The 13,133-nt window shown below is 40.2% G+C and overlaps 2 protein-coding genes across 2 annotated transcripts; both read right to left on the bottom strand.

Annotated features, from left to right (window-relative positions):
• Positions 1 to 719: 719 nt before the first annotated feature.
• LOC115921053 (zinc finger protein 69-like) lies at positions 720 to 1,469 on the bottom strand. The gene is given in 2 exon segments (XM_030978085.1): positions 720 to 1,187; positions 1,190 to 1,469. Coding segments are annotated over 2 exon segments (519 nt in total). The 5' UTR covers positions 1,442 to 1,469; the 3' UTR covers positions 720 to 920.
• Positions 1,384 to 9,426, bottom strand: LOC574841 (zinc finger protein 23). Its single transcript, XM_030978083.1, has 3 exons — positions 9,313 to 9,426; positions 2,508 to 2,959; positions 1,384 to 2,154 (listed from the first exon to the last, which is right to left on the bottom strand). Exons 2-3 carry the CDS (start codon positions 2,953 to 2,955, stop codon positions 1,493 to 1,495), a joined length of 1,110 nt encoding a protein of 369 aa, XP_030833943.1. The 5' UTR covers positions 2,956 to 2,959; positions 9,313 to 9,426; the 3' UTR covers positions 1,384 to 1,492.
• Positions 9,427 to 13,133: the final 3,707 nt, after the last annotated feature.

Below are 13,133 nucleotides of genomic sequence, written 5' to 3'. Positions count from 1 at the left end.
TGATAATTTTTTAACGCAAAAAAATCTTGCACTGAAATTTTGTGACTTTTTTCTTTCGAGTCTTGCCCATTTTTTGAAAGAAATTTTTCGAAAATCGGACCTACCATTAAAAAGTCACTTGCCTTTTGTCTTTGCATGTCAGCCCAAAAATCGCTCATTTTTGTGATATGTGTACAAAACATATGGAAATCTCATTTTTCAAATAAAGAGATAAATCATTGGTTATTTGGTCTTGTTTATAGTTTAGGTGTTTATTTTGGGGTCAAAATAGTTGAATTACAGTTGGAAATGAAATAAAACAACAACAAAAATAAATACATAAGTTAAAAAAACAAAGAAATACATAAGAAATTATCAAAACAATAGATAACATAAGGAATAACCTGGCTCTTCTAATTTTGTTGACTGTATTATTATCCCAAATGGTCTAAATAATATGTGTAGTGAAAATTAATGTTTAAATATGAAGAATATATGAGTTATGGATACAAATGTGAATGTTATTACCATATTTGCATAAATCACCATAATTATGCAAATGAGTGATTTTTTCAAAAAAATGAAATTACCATAGTATTCTATACACTTCACTTGACATGCATGCAAATTTTTGCAGCAATAGATCGTTTTAACGGCCGAGATCATAGGGGGGGGGGGGGGGCCTTAGAAGCCCCCCCCCCCCCCCCCCCCCCCCCCCCCCCCCCCCGGGCTATGCAGTTTCAAAATATGAAGTTCTAAATTAGTGTTAGCTTTCAAATGCCGTTGGAATTTAACCTTTTCATTTGTTTTGCCTGCAAATGCGACATAGTACCTTTAAACCTATTGCCTGCAGGAGAAAAGGTGGATGAACCCATTGCCTACAGGAACCGGGAGGATCCTGTATTAAGTCTATGGACATGAGAGAATTCAGTTATCAATTGTCAAGTGTGGGTTTTCATATGCTTCTTACGGGTACTTTTTTCCCTGAAGCTCTTGTCACAGACGGAGCAGGTAAAGGGTTTTTCTCCAGTGTGAATTGTCATATGATGTGTAAGAGAAGCATTGCGGGAAAAGCTTTTGCCACAGACGGGACACAAATATCACTTTTCTCCTGTGTGAGTTTTTTGATGATCTGTCAGATAATCCCGTTCGGAAAAGGTTTTGTTACATACAGAACATTTGAAGGGCCTTTCTCCTGTGTGGATTTTTAAGTGCATTGAAAGGTGACAGTTTTGGGAAAACGTTTTTTTTTAAAATAACACTCAAAAGGCTCTTTTCCTGTATGGGTACCTATGTGTCTTGAGAGTGTTTCAACACGACTAAAACTCACATCGCAGTTCTTACACTGATATGGCTCTTTGCCTGTATGGGTTCTCATATGCACACCCAGGCTAGAGTTCTGGCTATATTTCTTATCACAAAGCTTACACTGATGTGGCTTTTCGCCTGTATGGGTTCTCATGTGCTCTTGGAGACCATTACTCCAGGTATATTTCTTATTACAAAATTTACACTAAAATCTGTTTTTTCCCATATGAACTTTCATATGTAGGGCGAGATTACGACTTGCACGAAAGCCTTTGTCACAAACTGTACACCGATAAGGCTTTTCTCCCGTATGGATTCTCAGGTGTTCCTTTAGACTGTAAATGTACATAAATCTCATGGTGCAAAACATACACTCATGGGGCTTTTCTCCTCCATGGATTGTCATGTGTCTAGACAAACTAGACCTGACGGTAAATCCTTTGCTACAAACACAACAGAGAAAGGGTTTTTCTTTAGCTAGGCTGCAGCTAGGATCATTACGATCGCTTCCTGTTGCACGAAGCTGGGAAGACTGATTGATCGTCTCATCAAATTCCATCGTGATGTCTTCATTCCTATTTTTATCCATTCCTCCATGTTTATGATATGATGTGGTAGCATCCGGTGTCTCTCCGTCAGCTGCTTGTTTTTCATGCAAATAAGCCACTTGGCTTGGTATGAGACAAGAGTCATACTCACTTGGGCAACTCTCTCTTTCAGATGAATCAGATTGAGTTTCTCTGCCAGCTTCTAATGGGAAATCCTCTGGAAGACTCGGACCTCTCGCACCGTCACATGGTCCATCATTTGACATTTCCTGAGTGTTTCTCATACTTTGATAGGAGCTCTGCAAACTTGAATCCCCACCTGAGCACAAAGAGCAGGATGAAATATGAATCTTTGATTTAAAATCGAAGCTTCTCAAGTAAGCTATCTGTACGTGCAGACAACTACAACATGGTACTGGTGTTCCCCTTTTATTCAATTCAAAAGTATACATTCAAATGTAAACATTGAAAACAATTTCACAAAAAAAGAGTACAAGTGGAGCGGGGTAAAAAGCATACAAGTACATGTAGCAACATACATTAATGTATCCCCTTTCATCCCTATGCATTTAATCACTGATATTGAGATACAGAAATGTAAAGTGCACTCATATGATTTTGTTTCATCTTTCTTTTAATACCAAGGTGGTCTGAATGGTCGTCGATACAAACCTTGTTTGCTACATGACGGTGATGTTGCCTGCAGAGCAGTCCCTTCATTATCATCTGCACTGTCACTATCCACAGGTTCTTCCTTTATAAAGTATGTCAAAGTCTGGTGGTCAGCTTCTTTTGATTGTTGGGCCTCCATCTCCTTAGCATCATCATCCTCTGTCCAACCATCTTCTGAATCTGCTTCCTGCACGGAATCAGTATGAAATCGTCTCTGAATTTCTTCTCCTTGCTGACCTCCTTTCAAGTGGTCTTCCTCAACCAAACACTTTTCAGCTGTGTCTGGTGATTGTGGCTCTTCCGATACCTCTTTGGCATCATTCTCTGTCCAGTCATCTTCCAAGTCTTCTTCCTTCACGATGTAGGTCTTGTATGGTTCCTCTGATGACTGAGGTTCCTCTTTGATCTCTCTCTTGATCACTTCCAGACTGGTCTTCTTGTCTGCCATGATTCTGTGAAAGAGGTTAACAATACATTAAAACAGAATCTTGGAGGAAAATAGACATAAAGTTATAGAGGCCATGTAGTCTGGGACAATTCAATAATTAGGATTGACCCTCGGATTCCTAGGGGTTGTTCCATAAAACCAACTCCAAGACAGTCATATCTTTGTCGGCGACCTACGGAGATGTCAGGAAGTTGATAAACCGTTTCACCAAACCATGAAGAGCAAAAATTTATTATTTCTATACTATCGGCTAAAAAATATATACCGGTAGTCTTTGCCACGGTCCATCACTCTTGTGACTGTATGATGCGTTTAAGGGTCTTTTTTCCGGATTTTCTTCATCGAAATTGAGCTCCATGTTGAAATTCTTGCAGCCGTTTTTTAAACTGTGAAAGAAGACGACGCCATCCAATGACAGTAACAGAATATGGCTACAAGAATTTCAACACGGATCTCAATTTCGATGAAGGAAATCCGGGGAAAAGACCCTTAAAGATACTATGTCCTTTTGCCGCCAACATCGAATTCTGAAGAACTTTGCAGGATTTATGAATATGTCATGTTTGTCCTGTCGAATTTGAACGGTGCAGTTAAAGCAGTGTCCTAGATAATATTCAAATTATGGAAGGCTATACTTGCTCGACTTCGCTGTCAGACACTATTGAGAGACTGACTGGCATTTTTTTTCTTCTTTGGTAATAACATACATAGAATGAGCTGTAAAGGGTACATGAGCATTTGTCTACATCAATAACCCACTTCTTGTAATGGCCAAAATTAAACTGATTGTATCTTTGCGCAGTACGAAACCTATGACCATTCGGTACAATGGTCGGAACCAGGCGCGTACGCAGGGGGGGGGGGGGGGGGGTTGTTTGGTGGGTTAACCCCCCCCCCCCCCTTGGAATTTTAATGTCTGTAGTTGTGAGGGAAACCCCCCCCCCCCCTTTGAGATTTTTTTTATTTTTTATTTTTAAATATATTTTAATATTATGCCCATGGCTGACCAAAAAAAGCAAAAAAAGGTGACCTCCCCCCCCCCTTACGAAGAAAAATTACGAGACCCCCCCCCCCCACTTCCCACACCCCGATTTCAAAATGTTAACCCCCCCCCCCCCCCCCCTTGAAAAAATCCTGCGTACGCCACTGGTCGGAACACAATTAAAGTTGATACTCTAAGACAATCCCAAATACTGAGATAATTACATAAATAGAAAGCTTTTAACCCCCATAATAACACCAAATGGTGTCCACCCGACAAAACAAGTTTAGAATAATGAATTTATTCGAGTAAACTCTACCAAAATATCTAAGTCTGAAACCCGGAAGTGCACGTAGAGTCGGGCCTCTATCCGTGACGTCACGAACGGGAGTCATGGGCTCAGTGAGAGTGAATGGCAGTGATATCCCTACGTAAATGCTATCCTGTCAGAGCTTAGATTTGTTGTTGTTAAGGAGTATATTTGATGGATTTTCTGTTTTCATTTGAATGAAGAATAACGAAGCAACATTTTCCAGTCGCTGATTTCTTTTTATATCCTCATACTCACCTATTTGGTAGAAATTTAAGACGAGTTTACTGCTTAGGAATTAAAGTTAAATCGTGCACTATGAATAGGCGGATGCATTATATTGTCATCAGATGTACATGAGCAGTTTTGTAAAACGAATAGGTCTAGAACTATGATAGTACTTATCATAGATGTGTGTGACTGCCTCAAAAAAGGATACAGTACCAGTTAAACATTTTATGTTGTAAAATATCAAACTTGAACGAGATCATGCAAGCGCGCTTCCTCTATAATATTTTGGCGAGTGATGCGGCTCTTGCATGAACGTTCGTGGAGCGAGCAGAATCGGGAGGTAAGACCAAGCCGCTGCTCTAGGTGCTGCTTGCTTGTGATGGAACGTACGTGCACTAGTTATATGTTTATCGGCAATTGCAAGAGAATGAAAGCGACGTTGCCAGCTAAGAAAAACAACTAACAAAGACTTGCTCCTGACTACCGGTGTCAGAATTGGTAGATGAAGGATGTTCAGGGCCAAGGAAGGCGAAAGACATGGGAAAAAGGAAGAAGAAACCATCGGGAGATCGCTGTAGTGTATGGTAATGAACTGTGCATGGGTAGACAGCTACTGTTCACTCCGTGCCTGGGCCGATTTCAACACCAAAACAAAAATTACATGGTGAAAATATCGACTAATAGCACATCGTTGGCATGTATATGTCAAAGGGGAATTGATATTAATACTATGAAGTATTATCGGACTTGTAGTCCGATTGATGATGTATGTCTTGATGGTACTGACATAGAATGTTCTACAGGTGCTAGAAACCTTGGGGTCACATTTGATAATAATCTATCTCTGAAGACTCATGTGAACAATGTATGCAGATCTGCCTCATTTGCGTTGCATAAAATCGGTAGCATCCGTCAGTTTCTTACTAAAAAGACCACCCAGAGACTTGTTCAGTCACTGGTCATGTCTCGTATTGACTTTTGCAACAGTCTTCTGTATGGTCTTCCTGATGCACAAATTAACAAATTGCAGAGAGTACAAAATTCAGCTGCTAGACTTATTGCAAAGCGTCGTTCACGTGAGTCCATCACTCCACTGTTGAGGGAGCTTCACATGCTAAGAGTCCGGGAACGAATTGATTTTAAGATCCTCTTGCTGACTTTCCAATGTTTGACAAAAACAGCTCCAGTCTACCTTCAAAGGCTGATATCAGAATACTTACCCTCCCGCAACCTGCGCTCAAACAAGAAATCACTCTTAATAGTTCCTGCCACCAATACCCAGTCTTATGGTTCCCGAACTTTTTATGCAGCATCCCCTCAACTCTGGAACAATTTACCTCAATGTATAAAACAAGCAGATTCAACAGACAAATTCAAATCCATGTTAAAAACCTACTTTTTTGTTAAATAGCCTTTTTCATTTGCATATGCAGCCCCCTCGATTGTCCACTATCTATTATGTATAACTTAATATTTGGCTGTAATTCCTTCTCTTTCTATTTTTCTTAAGCGCTTAGAGACATATTTTGTGATAAGCGCTATACAAATGTTGTTAATTATTATTATTATTACTAGGGGAAGGTAAAGATTGTACATAGAATTATGATTTATTAGACTTTTCAGCCTTTGAAACAAAAATATGCAGAAAATCGTATCACTCTGCACATGTTTGCTATGGAACATCCGGGTACGTGAATATACTCTCTCCCGGACGTGAGGTCATAAATAGTAGACCAGCGTCGTGACTGATTTTCTATGCAAAGAGAGGCGGATATTTTAGACATTTCAATTGAGGATTTCGAGTAGACAGAATTTTTTGTGATATACTAAGTAATTGAAAAACTTAAAAATAACATATACTTGCCGTAGGTAACAAATTAAGGGACATTTATTTGCTTAGAGTATCAACTTTAAAACGATCTGTCATGATTTAAAAATAATCGGAGAATGAACATTGGCTTCTCCGAACTCGAGATAAGAAGATGATTATTGGCAAGACGCCGTAGCTGATACGGAGACCCGATAATAATTATTATTGGCGGGATATCGTAGCAACTAACCTAGTAGCAACCGCGTAGCAGCGAATTTATTTAGGGGGTGGGGGCGGTAGTGAGCATGCGAAGTGCGCTCCATATGGGGGGGGGGGGGTGAAGGTGCATGGAGGGAGCAGTTTTTAAAATGTGTTACTATTTTTTCAGCATCCATAAAAGGCTAATTATTTCACTTTAAGTTTAAGACTTACGTAACTATTTCTTAAGTTTGAACAATTCTCATTTTCGTCATATTTAAAACTTATCAACACTAGTGTGGCTAGGAGGGATTAGACCACACAGGGAGGTCACTGACAGGTAGCTATCTCATCATCTCAGCTCTCAAATAACATAAGAAATAGAGGATCATGGGGGACCAACAGGCACCGATTAGGGAAGTTTTCTATATAGAGGGAGCAAGTACCTACAAGTAGGACAGTGGGGCTTTAAGGTACAAACTGAAAATTTATTCAGTAATGTTCTTTAATTTTTCTATTTTATGTGTGTGCAAATTTCATGCGTGCGTCAGTTATGTGTGAAGTGCGTCACCTGTTTAAAGGCAATCTCTCACTTAAATTTGAAGTCACTCGAGCGGATCGGCCAATGAGAGCGCGTAATTAAACTGGATCCGGGCTAACTCGGACCAGGGGACAACTTGGCCCAGCTGCAAAAACGGTCATTTTTTGTCATTTTACCTTAACTCTAACCCTAACTCTATAACCCTAACCCTAACCCTAAACCTAAACATGCAAAAAATGACCGTGTTTACAGCTGGGCCGAGTTGTCTCCTGGTCCGAGTTAGCCTGACTCCATTAAACTCACTGTAGAGCGCTCAATGCGCAAAGTTCTTTGTGAACATGTGGTGAATCTGCACCTTTTTGTAGCGGCGAGGTGAATCTGCATAGACTGCACCCCATTTTTCTTGGAGATGGGTGAATATAATTTGGAAGAGTGAATCTCAACCTTATTTTTTACGAGGCAAGGTGAATTAGATGTGAATATTTGTGTTGGAGGTTCAAAACAAAAAAAAGTGAATAAGAGTGAAGTCTTGACTCTTGAGGGGGTATGTTCAAGGGAGTCAATGCTATTAATAGGGTGTCTGAACGATTTTTCAATTTTCAATTTGGGATCGTTTTTCACCATTTTTGTTTGATATTTGAATAAAAAACGTTATCAGAATAATACATTTCAAATTTCAAGTCTCACCGATGTTTCTATCAAAAGTTACAGCTCCTCCAAAACGCTGGTATATTCATATCATTTTTTGGTCAAAATCGACGAAAAAGACGTCCACGCAGAGTGATGTTGTTTTGCTAAATTTAGCCAAACAGCTGTATCGCGCGATATGCAAGCGTATGCATATGGTACGCATGCTGCTAAGCCAATCCGCGACTTGCAGCTTGAGCTACGCTGTCTCCGCGACATGTGCCATTGACTAGTATGGTTGGCAATCCCGCTGTAGAACCCGGAAGTGAATACACGTTGTAGTCAATGGCAATATCGCGGAGACAACGCACGTTGTCTCCGCGATATTGCCATTGACTATAGCGTGTATTCACTTCCGGGTTTATCGAGGGAATTGCCAACCATAATTTCAGTCACTATAATGTGTAATTGAATTTGGGGTTTCGTTCGTGGGGCGGAGATGTTACGCGATGTAACCATGGTTTGGACTGAGCGGAGCGCACGCCCCCTAATTAGCTGATCCACCAAATAGCGAGAAGGGTATTTTTAAACTGTTATCAGTTGTGATCCCTGGGGGCTAGCGAAAATATAATCACATAGAATTGTTCCTTGGGACTGGGACTACTTATCGATCGGGGCGTCATATCTCAAAAGTGACAAACCTCAGAGTTAGCCAGGACACAATGTTTAAATTGCTGTTTTGACCAAGATATTTTTAGAATTTCGGGGGCTACGCCCCTTTGGAAATATTGGAATTCACCTGCTCTTTCATATGACACCTCATTCATTGATTTTCACCTTCAGGATCACAACAGATAAAGGTTTGAATCTCGATTTGAAAAAAAAAAATTGACTTTTTTTGCATGGTCGCGCAATGCACGTAGGCTGCATAGGGATGCGTGTAATCTCTATGGGAAGAATTTTAGCACACAACATCGGGTGCGCGATCAGACACCCTACTATTAATGCGTATTGACCTTTAGTTCTGCACTACTGTTTATAATAGGCAGCATTTGAATACATGACTAGTCAATACACTCACCAGCTCACAACACACAAATGCACAAAATCATGCCGATGCAGCTGATCAGCAAGTTTGACAGTAGACTGCATCTGTAACTTGCAAGCATCTTCAGCATTGAAGGAGGCAGATTATCTTGAAGAAGAAGAAGAAGACTCACAGTCACAATTTGAATTTTTAAATTATATTCTTTTCAACATATTTTTTTACTGCTTTTTTAGGTGTCATCAATCGTCACTAGATCTAAAGTCTACTGATTTTGAGTGAAATCAGTTGAGTTTTGTATGTAGATCTACAGAGTACAGTGCAGTGCCAGGTGTTTGATTTGAAGAAATGTTGAGAATCAATAGCACAACTTTTAATCATTTCTTTAAGAAAACTGACATTTGTTGACATTCCCCATGTGCATTAGCGCATGCAGGAAGGATACAAGAGATCAAAAGATCAAGAGAGAGAGAGGGGGATAGCTTGCTTCACCATGTTCACATATGGTCATGATCATTGACGATGGTCAAGTCGAAACAAAGACAAATGCAAAGGGGCAGGCAAGGCAAAGAATCTTGTCAAATGGACAACAATTAATGCGAAAAAAACTTACATTGTGGACACATGAAAGTCGACGGCATGCAGTATCAAATATACAAGATGACAGATAAGTCCTTCTCAGCTCAGCAGAGATCGAGACTAAATTTCTAAAACATAGATCTAGTCTAGACTAGACTAGGCCTAAATCTATCTGCTTTTTCCAAATAAATGGACGGATCAGCTCTCTACGTTCGACGTGGGCCGGCCGCGAATTTTTTTTCCGTACTCGAGAGAGCAAAAATCCCATGTGCGCATGCGCGTGGACTTATGATTTCTCTGCTACTTCCCATACGAAATGTACATGTATTCGCATGTACTGTGCACGATTCGCGTTCTACGAGTAAACGATGGCATAGTAGTCTTCAAACACAGACTCTGATTTGCCAGTTTGACAAATCAATATGCGTATGTGTCGCGATGTGCTTATTCAAGTCTGTGTAGTTGTATGATTCAGACCCAGTAGTGCATATGGAAATACATTGCAACTTGTATAGAATGGTATAGTAGTCTGCAAGCACAGACGCTAATCTGACAGTTTGACAACATACTAGTAGTGTGCTGAGAAGTACTTTATTCAAGTCGCCAACTTGTATAGAATGGTATAGTAGTCTGCAAGCACAGACGCTAATCTGACAGTTTGACAACATACTAGTAGTGTGCTGAGAAGTACTTTATTCAAGTCTGCGTAGATGTATGATTCAGACCCTACTGGTGCGTGCGTTAGAAATGCATCTCAATGTGTAGAGTGTAGTATAGTAGTCTGCAAGGACATAATAATATATTGTGTATTGATGAGTAGTGATTTTATGCAAGTTTGTGTAGTTTAATGATTCCAGACCCCATGGTAGGCCTATGTATTGTGCCACTGCTCTCTCACACTCTTTCTCTCTCTCTCTCTCTCTCTCCATATCTCTCTCTCTTTCTCTCTCTATAACACTATTTTGTCAAACTGTCAGATTAGCGTCTGTGCTTGCAGACTACAATGCCACTCTGCAAGTTGAGATGCCTTTCCAATACACGCACCAGTAGGGTCTGAATCATAAAACTACACATATTTGAATATAAAGCACTACTCAAGACACTATGTTGTCAAACTGTCCGATTAGCGTCTGTGCTTGCAGACTACTATACCATGCTATTCAATTTGGGATGCATTTCTGTAAGCACTAAAATGTCTGAATCATACAACTACTCAGACTTGAATACTAGTACTATTGCTACGCACGATATATGCGTAATTGTTTTGTCAAACTGGCAAATCAGAGTCTGTGTTTGAAGACTACTATGCCATCGTTTACTCGTAGAACGTGAATCGTGCACAGTAGATGCGAATACATGTACATTTCGTATGGGAAGTAGCAGAGAAATCACAAGTCCACGCGCATGCGCACATGGGGTATTTGCCCTCTCGAGTACGGAAAAAAATTCGCGGGCCGGCCATGGGCCTTGTACAACTCGCCCCGAACAAACTCACAATAGGGATCGGATTTACACGGCAGTTTACTTTTATCATAGGTAGAGTAAATAGAGTCTTCCTTTTCAGGAATAACACGAGGCATATATATCTCTATTCCGGCGGATTTGGGTCGATTTTGATTTGATTTAGTATTTAAGTTCAAAGTACCTTAAATACAAAAGTAAAATGATACTATCGACAACAAAAAATAATAATAATTAGAAGAACTTGATAGGATATGACCATTAGTAAAGCTGAAAAAGCACTATTTAGAATTGGGGTCCTATTTTTACAAAGTTAGTATATAGGCCTATAAATTATGTTTTCATTCAAAGGCATAAAATGATCACAAGAATATACTAAAACAAGTATAATTACAGTCAGGCGCGCCGGAAGCAGTTTGGGATGGGGGGGGGGGAGAGGTCGAAATTCCGATCCATCAGAAACCATGGTGTCTATATTGGTTTTAATAAGGAAAGTGAAATATCGGATCCACAGAAACCAATAGAAAATATCTTTTGGGCCAACACGCCCCCCCCCCCCCCCCCCCCACAGAAAAGTGTTCAGATAGACCCCGGTGCGTACGGAGGGGTTGGGGGTTGGGGTTGGGGTTGGGGTTTATGTGTATGTTTTTTGTATGATCTGTTTGAAAACCCCGAAATTTGAAAAATTGACATTTTGTTCCGTTGGGGGGGGGGGGGGGTGGTATGCAGTGGCGTAGACAGGTTCGTACACCTGGGGGATGACTCAGGGGCGGATCTAGCTTTTTGCTAAGTCCACGAGCCGCAAAGCGGCGAGCCGATTTTTTTTTTTTGGTGTTTATTTGAACCCCGTAAGTGATGTTTTCCTGGCATCTATTAACACAATGGAGACCATAAAAAGCAGTGCATGATAACGTCTTTTTAAATCAAGTAACATTTAAATACACAGTTATATCCAGAGTTATCATGTGTTTGGTTAAGTTACCAGATGAGTTGAATATCTTCTCACAATATTTGCACTTGAAAGGGTTTCTCTCCAGCGTGCGTTCTTTTTTCTTTCTTTTTTTTCTTTTTTTTCTTCTTTTTTTTCCCCCCTTTTTTTTGTTGTTTGTTTTTTGGGCCGCCCCGTAGATCCGCGCCTGTTTAATCTTGTGGTTATCTTGTGGTTTCCAAACCACAAGATAACCACAAAATACTTGTAAGATTTTCTTTTTTTTTTACCGTCTGAATTGGCTTTCACGAGTGTGAATGCGGCTAATAACAATAAACACAATTACAATAATGATGAGGATTATTATTATCATCATCATAATTATTATTATTATTAATATTATAATTGTTATCATTATTATTATTACTATTATTTTTATCATTATGACTTATTAAGTAAGCAAATATCATTCCCCAAAACCTGGGGGGGGGGATGATTGTACATGCCATCCCCCCACCTTGTGAGGTGGGGGGGATGCATCCCCCTCCCCCCCGTTGTCTACGCCCCTGGTGGTATGGTCACCTTTTCTTAGGCCAAAAGTGTCCACTTTTTCAAATTTTCGGGAGCAAAAAAGTAAAGCTAAGTCGTTGCGAAATTTTGGGCCCGATTTTAACCCCCCCCCCCCTTGAAAAAATCCTGCGTACGCCACTGGATGGACCAACCAGTGGCGGATCCAGCCCCTTTTCACCTCTTATCAATGCCCCTATCAAAATCTGATGGGAGCCCATTTTCCGTCGACAAATGCCCATTTCCTATTCTCATGACTGACTTTTTTTCATCCCTGGTGAGTGCCTGTTTTTGAGGGTGTAGGCCTAAGAAGTGCCCTATTTTCACATCTGATAATATCTCTTTGTACTTTGACACATGCTCCTTTTCTTTTCTAATAAGTGTCCCCTTTTCCTCTCATCATTGACGCGCCCCTAATCATCTCAAGCGACTAAGAGCAATTTCCCCCAAAGCTCACTCGCTATAGTCGCTCGTACGCATTATAACATACTTATGTTACTTATCAAAGACCTTTTCAGTCTTCTGTTATGAGAATGTGATATATATATAATCCCATCAGGATTGGTTCTTTCCTCTTATAAGATGTTATATTTGTCACTGCGACTTCAAAAATCTTAATATTTTTTCTCGCTCGCCTCGCTCGCTCGCAAATTATTTTTCAGATCATCACACCGCAATTATGATGCTTAAGCAATATCTTGTATGGTGTAAAAAGTGAAACAAACATTGAAATCATCCCTGATAAAGTAATCACAATGTTGGCCGGGGGTATATACCATAGTCTAAACAAATGTATATTTTTGCTTTGAAATTTGCCGTGCCTTTTTTTCTTCAGAAAGTGCCCTTTTTTCTTGGCCCCCCCCCCCACCCATACTTTGGAAGTCGCTTGGCCGCCCCCT

The sequence above is a fragment of the Strongylocentrotus purpuratus genome, unplaced genomic scaffold (genome assembly GCF_000002235.5).
Source record: "Strongylocentrotus purpuratus isolate Spur 01 unplaced genomic scaffold, Spur_5.0 spur5_scaffold_1, whole genome shotgun sequence".
NCBI lineage: Eukaryota > Metazoa > Echinodermata > Echinoidea > Camarodonta > Strongylocentrotidae > Strongylocentrotus > Strongylocentrotus purpuratus.
The sequence above is the reverse complement of the archived record's forward strand: the minus strand, read 5'-3'. Positions and strand labels throughout refer to the sequence as shown.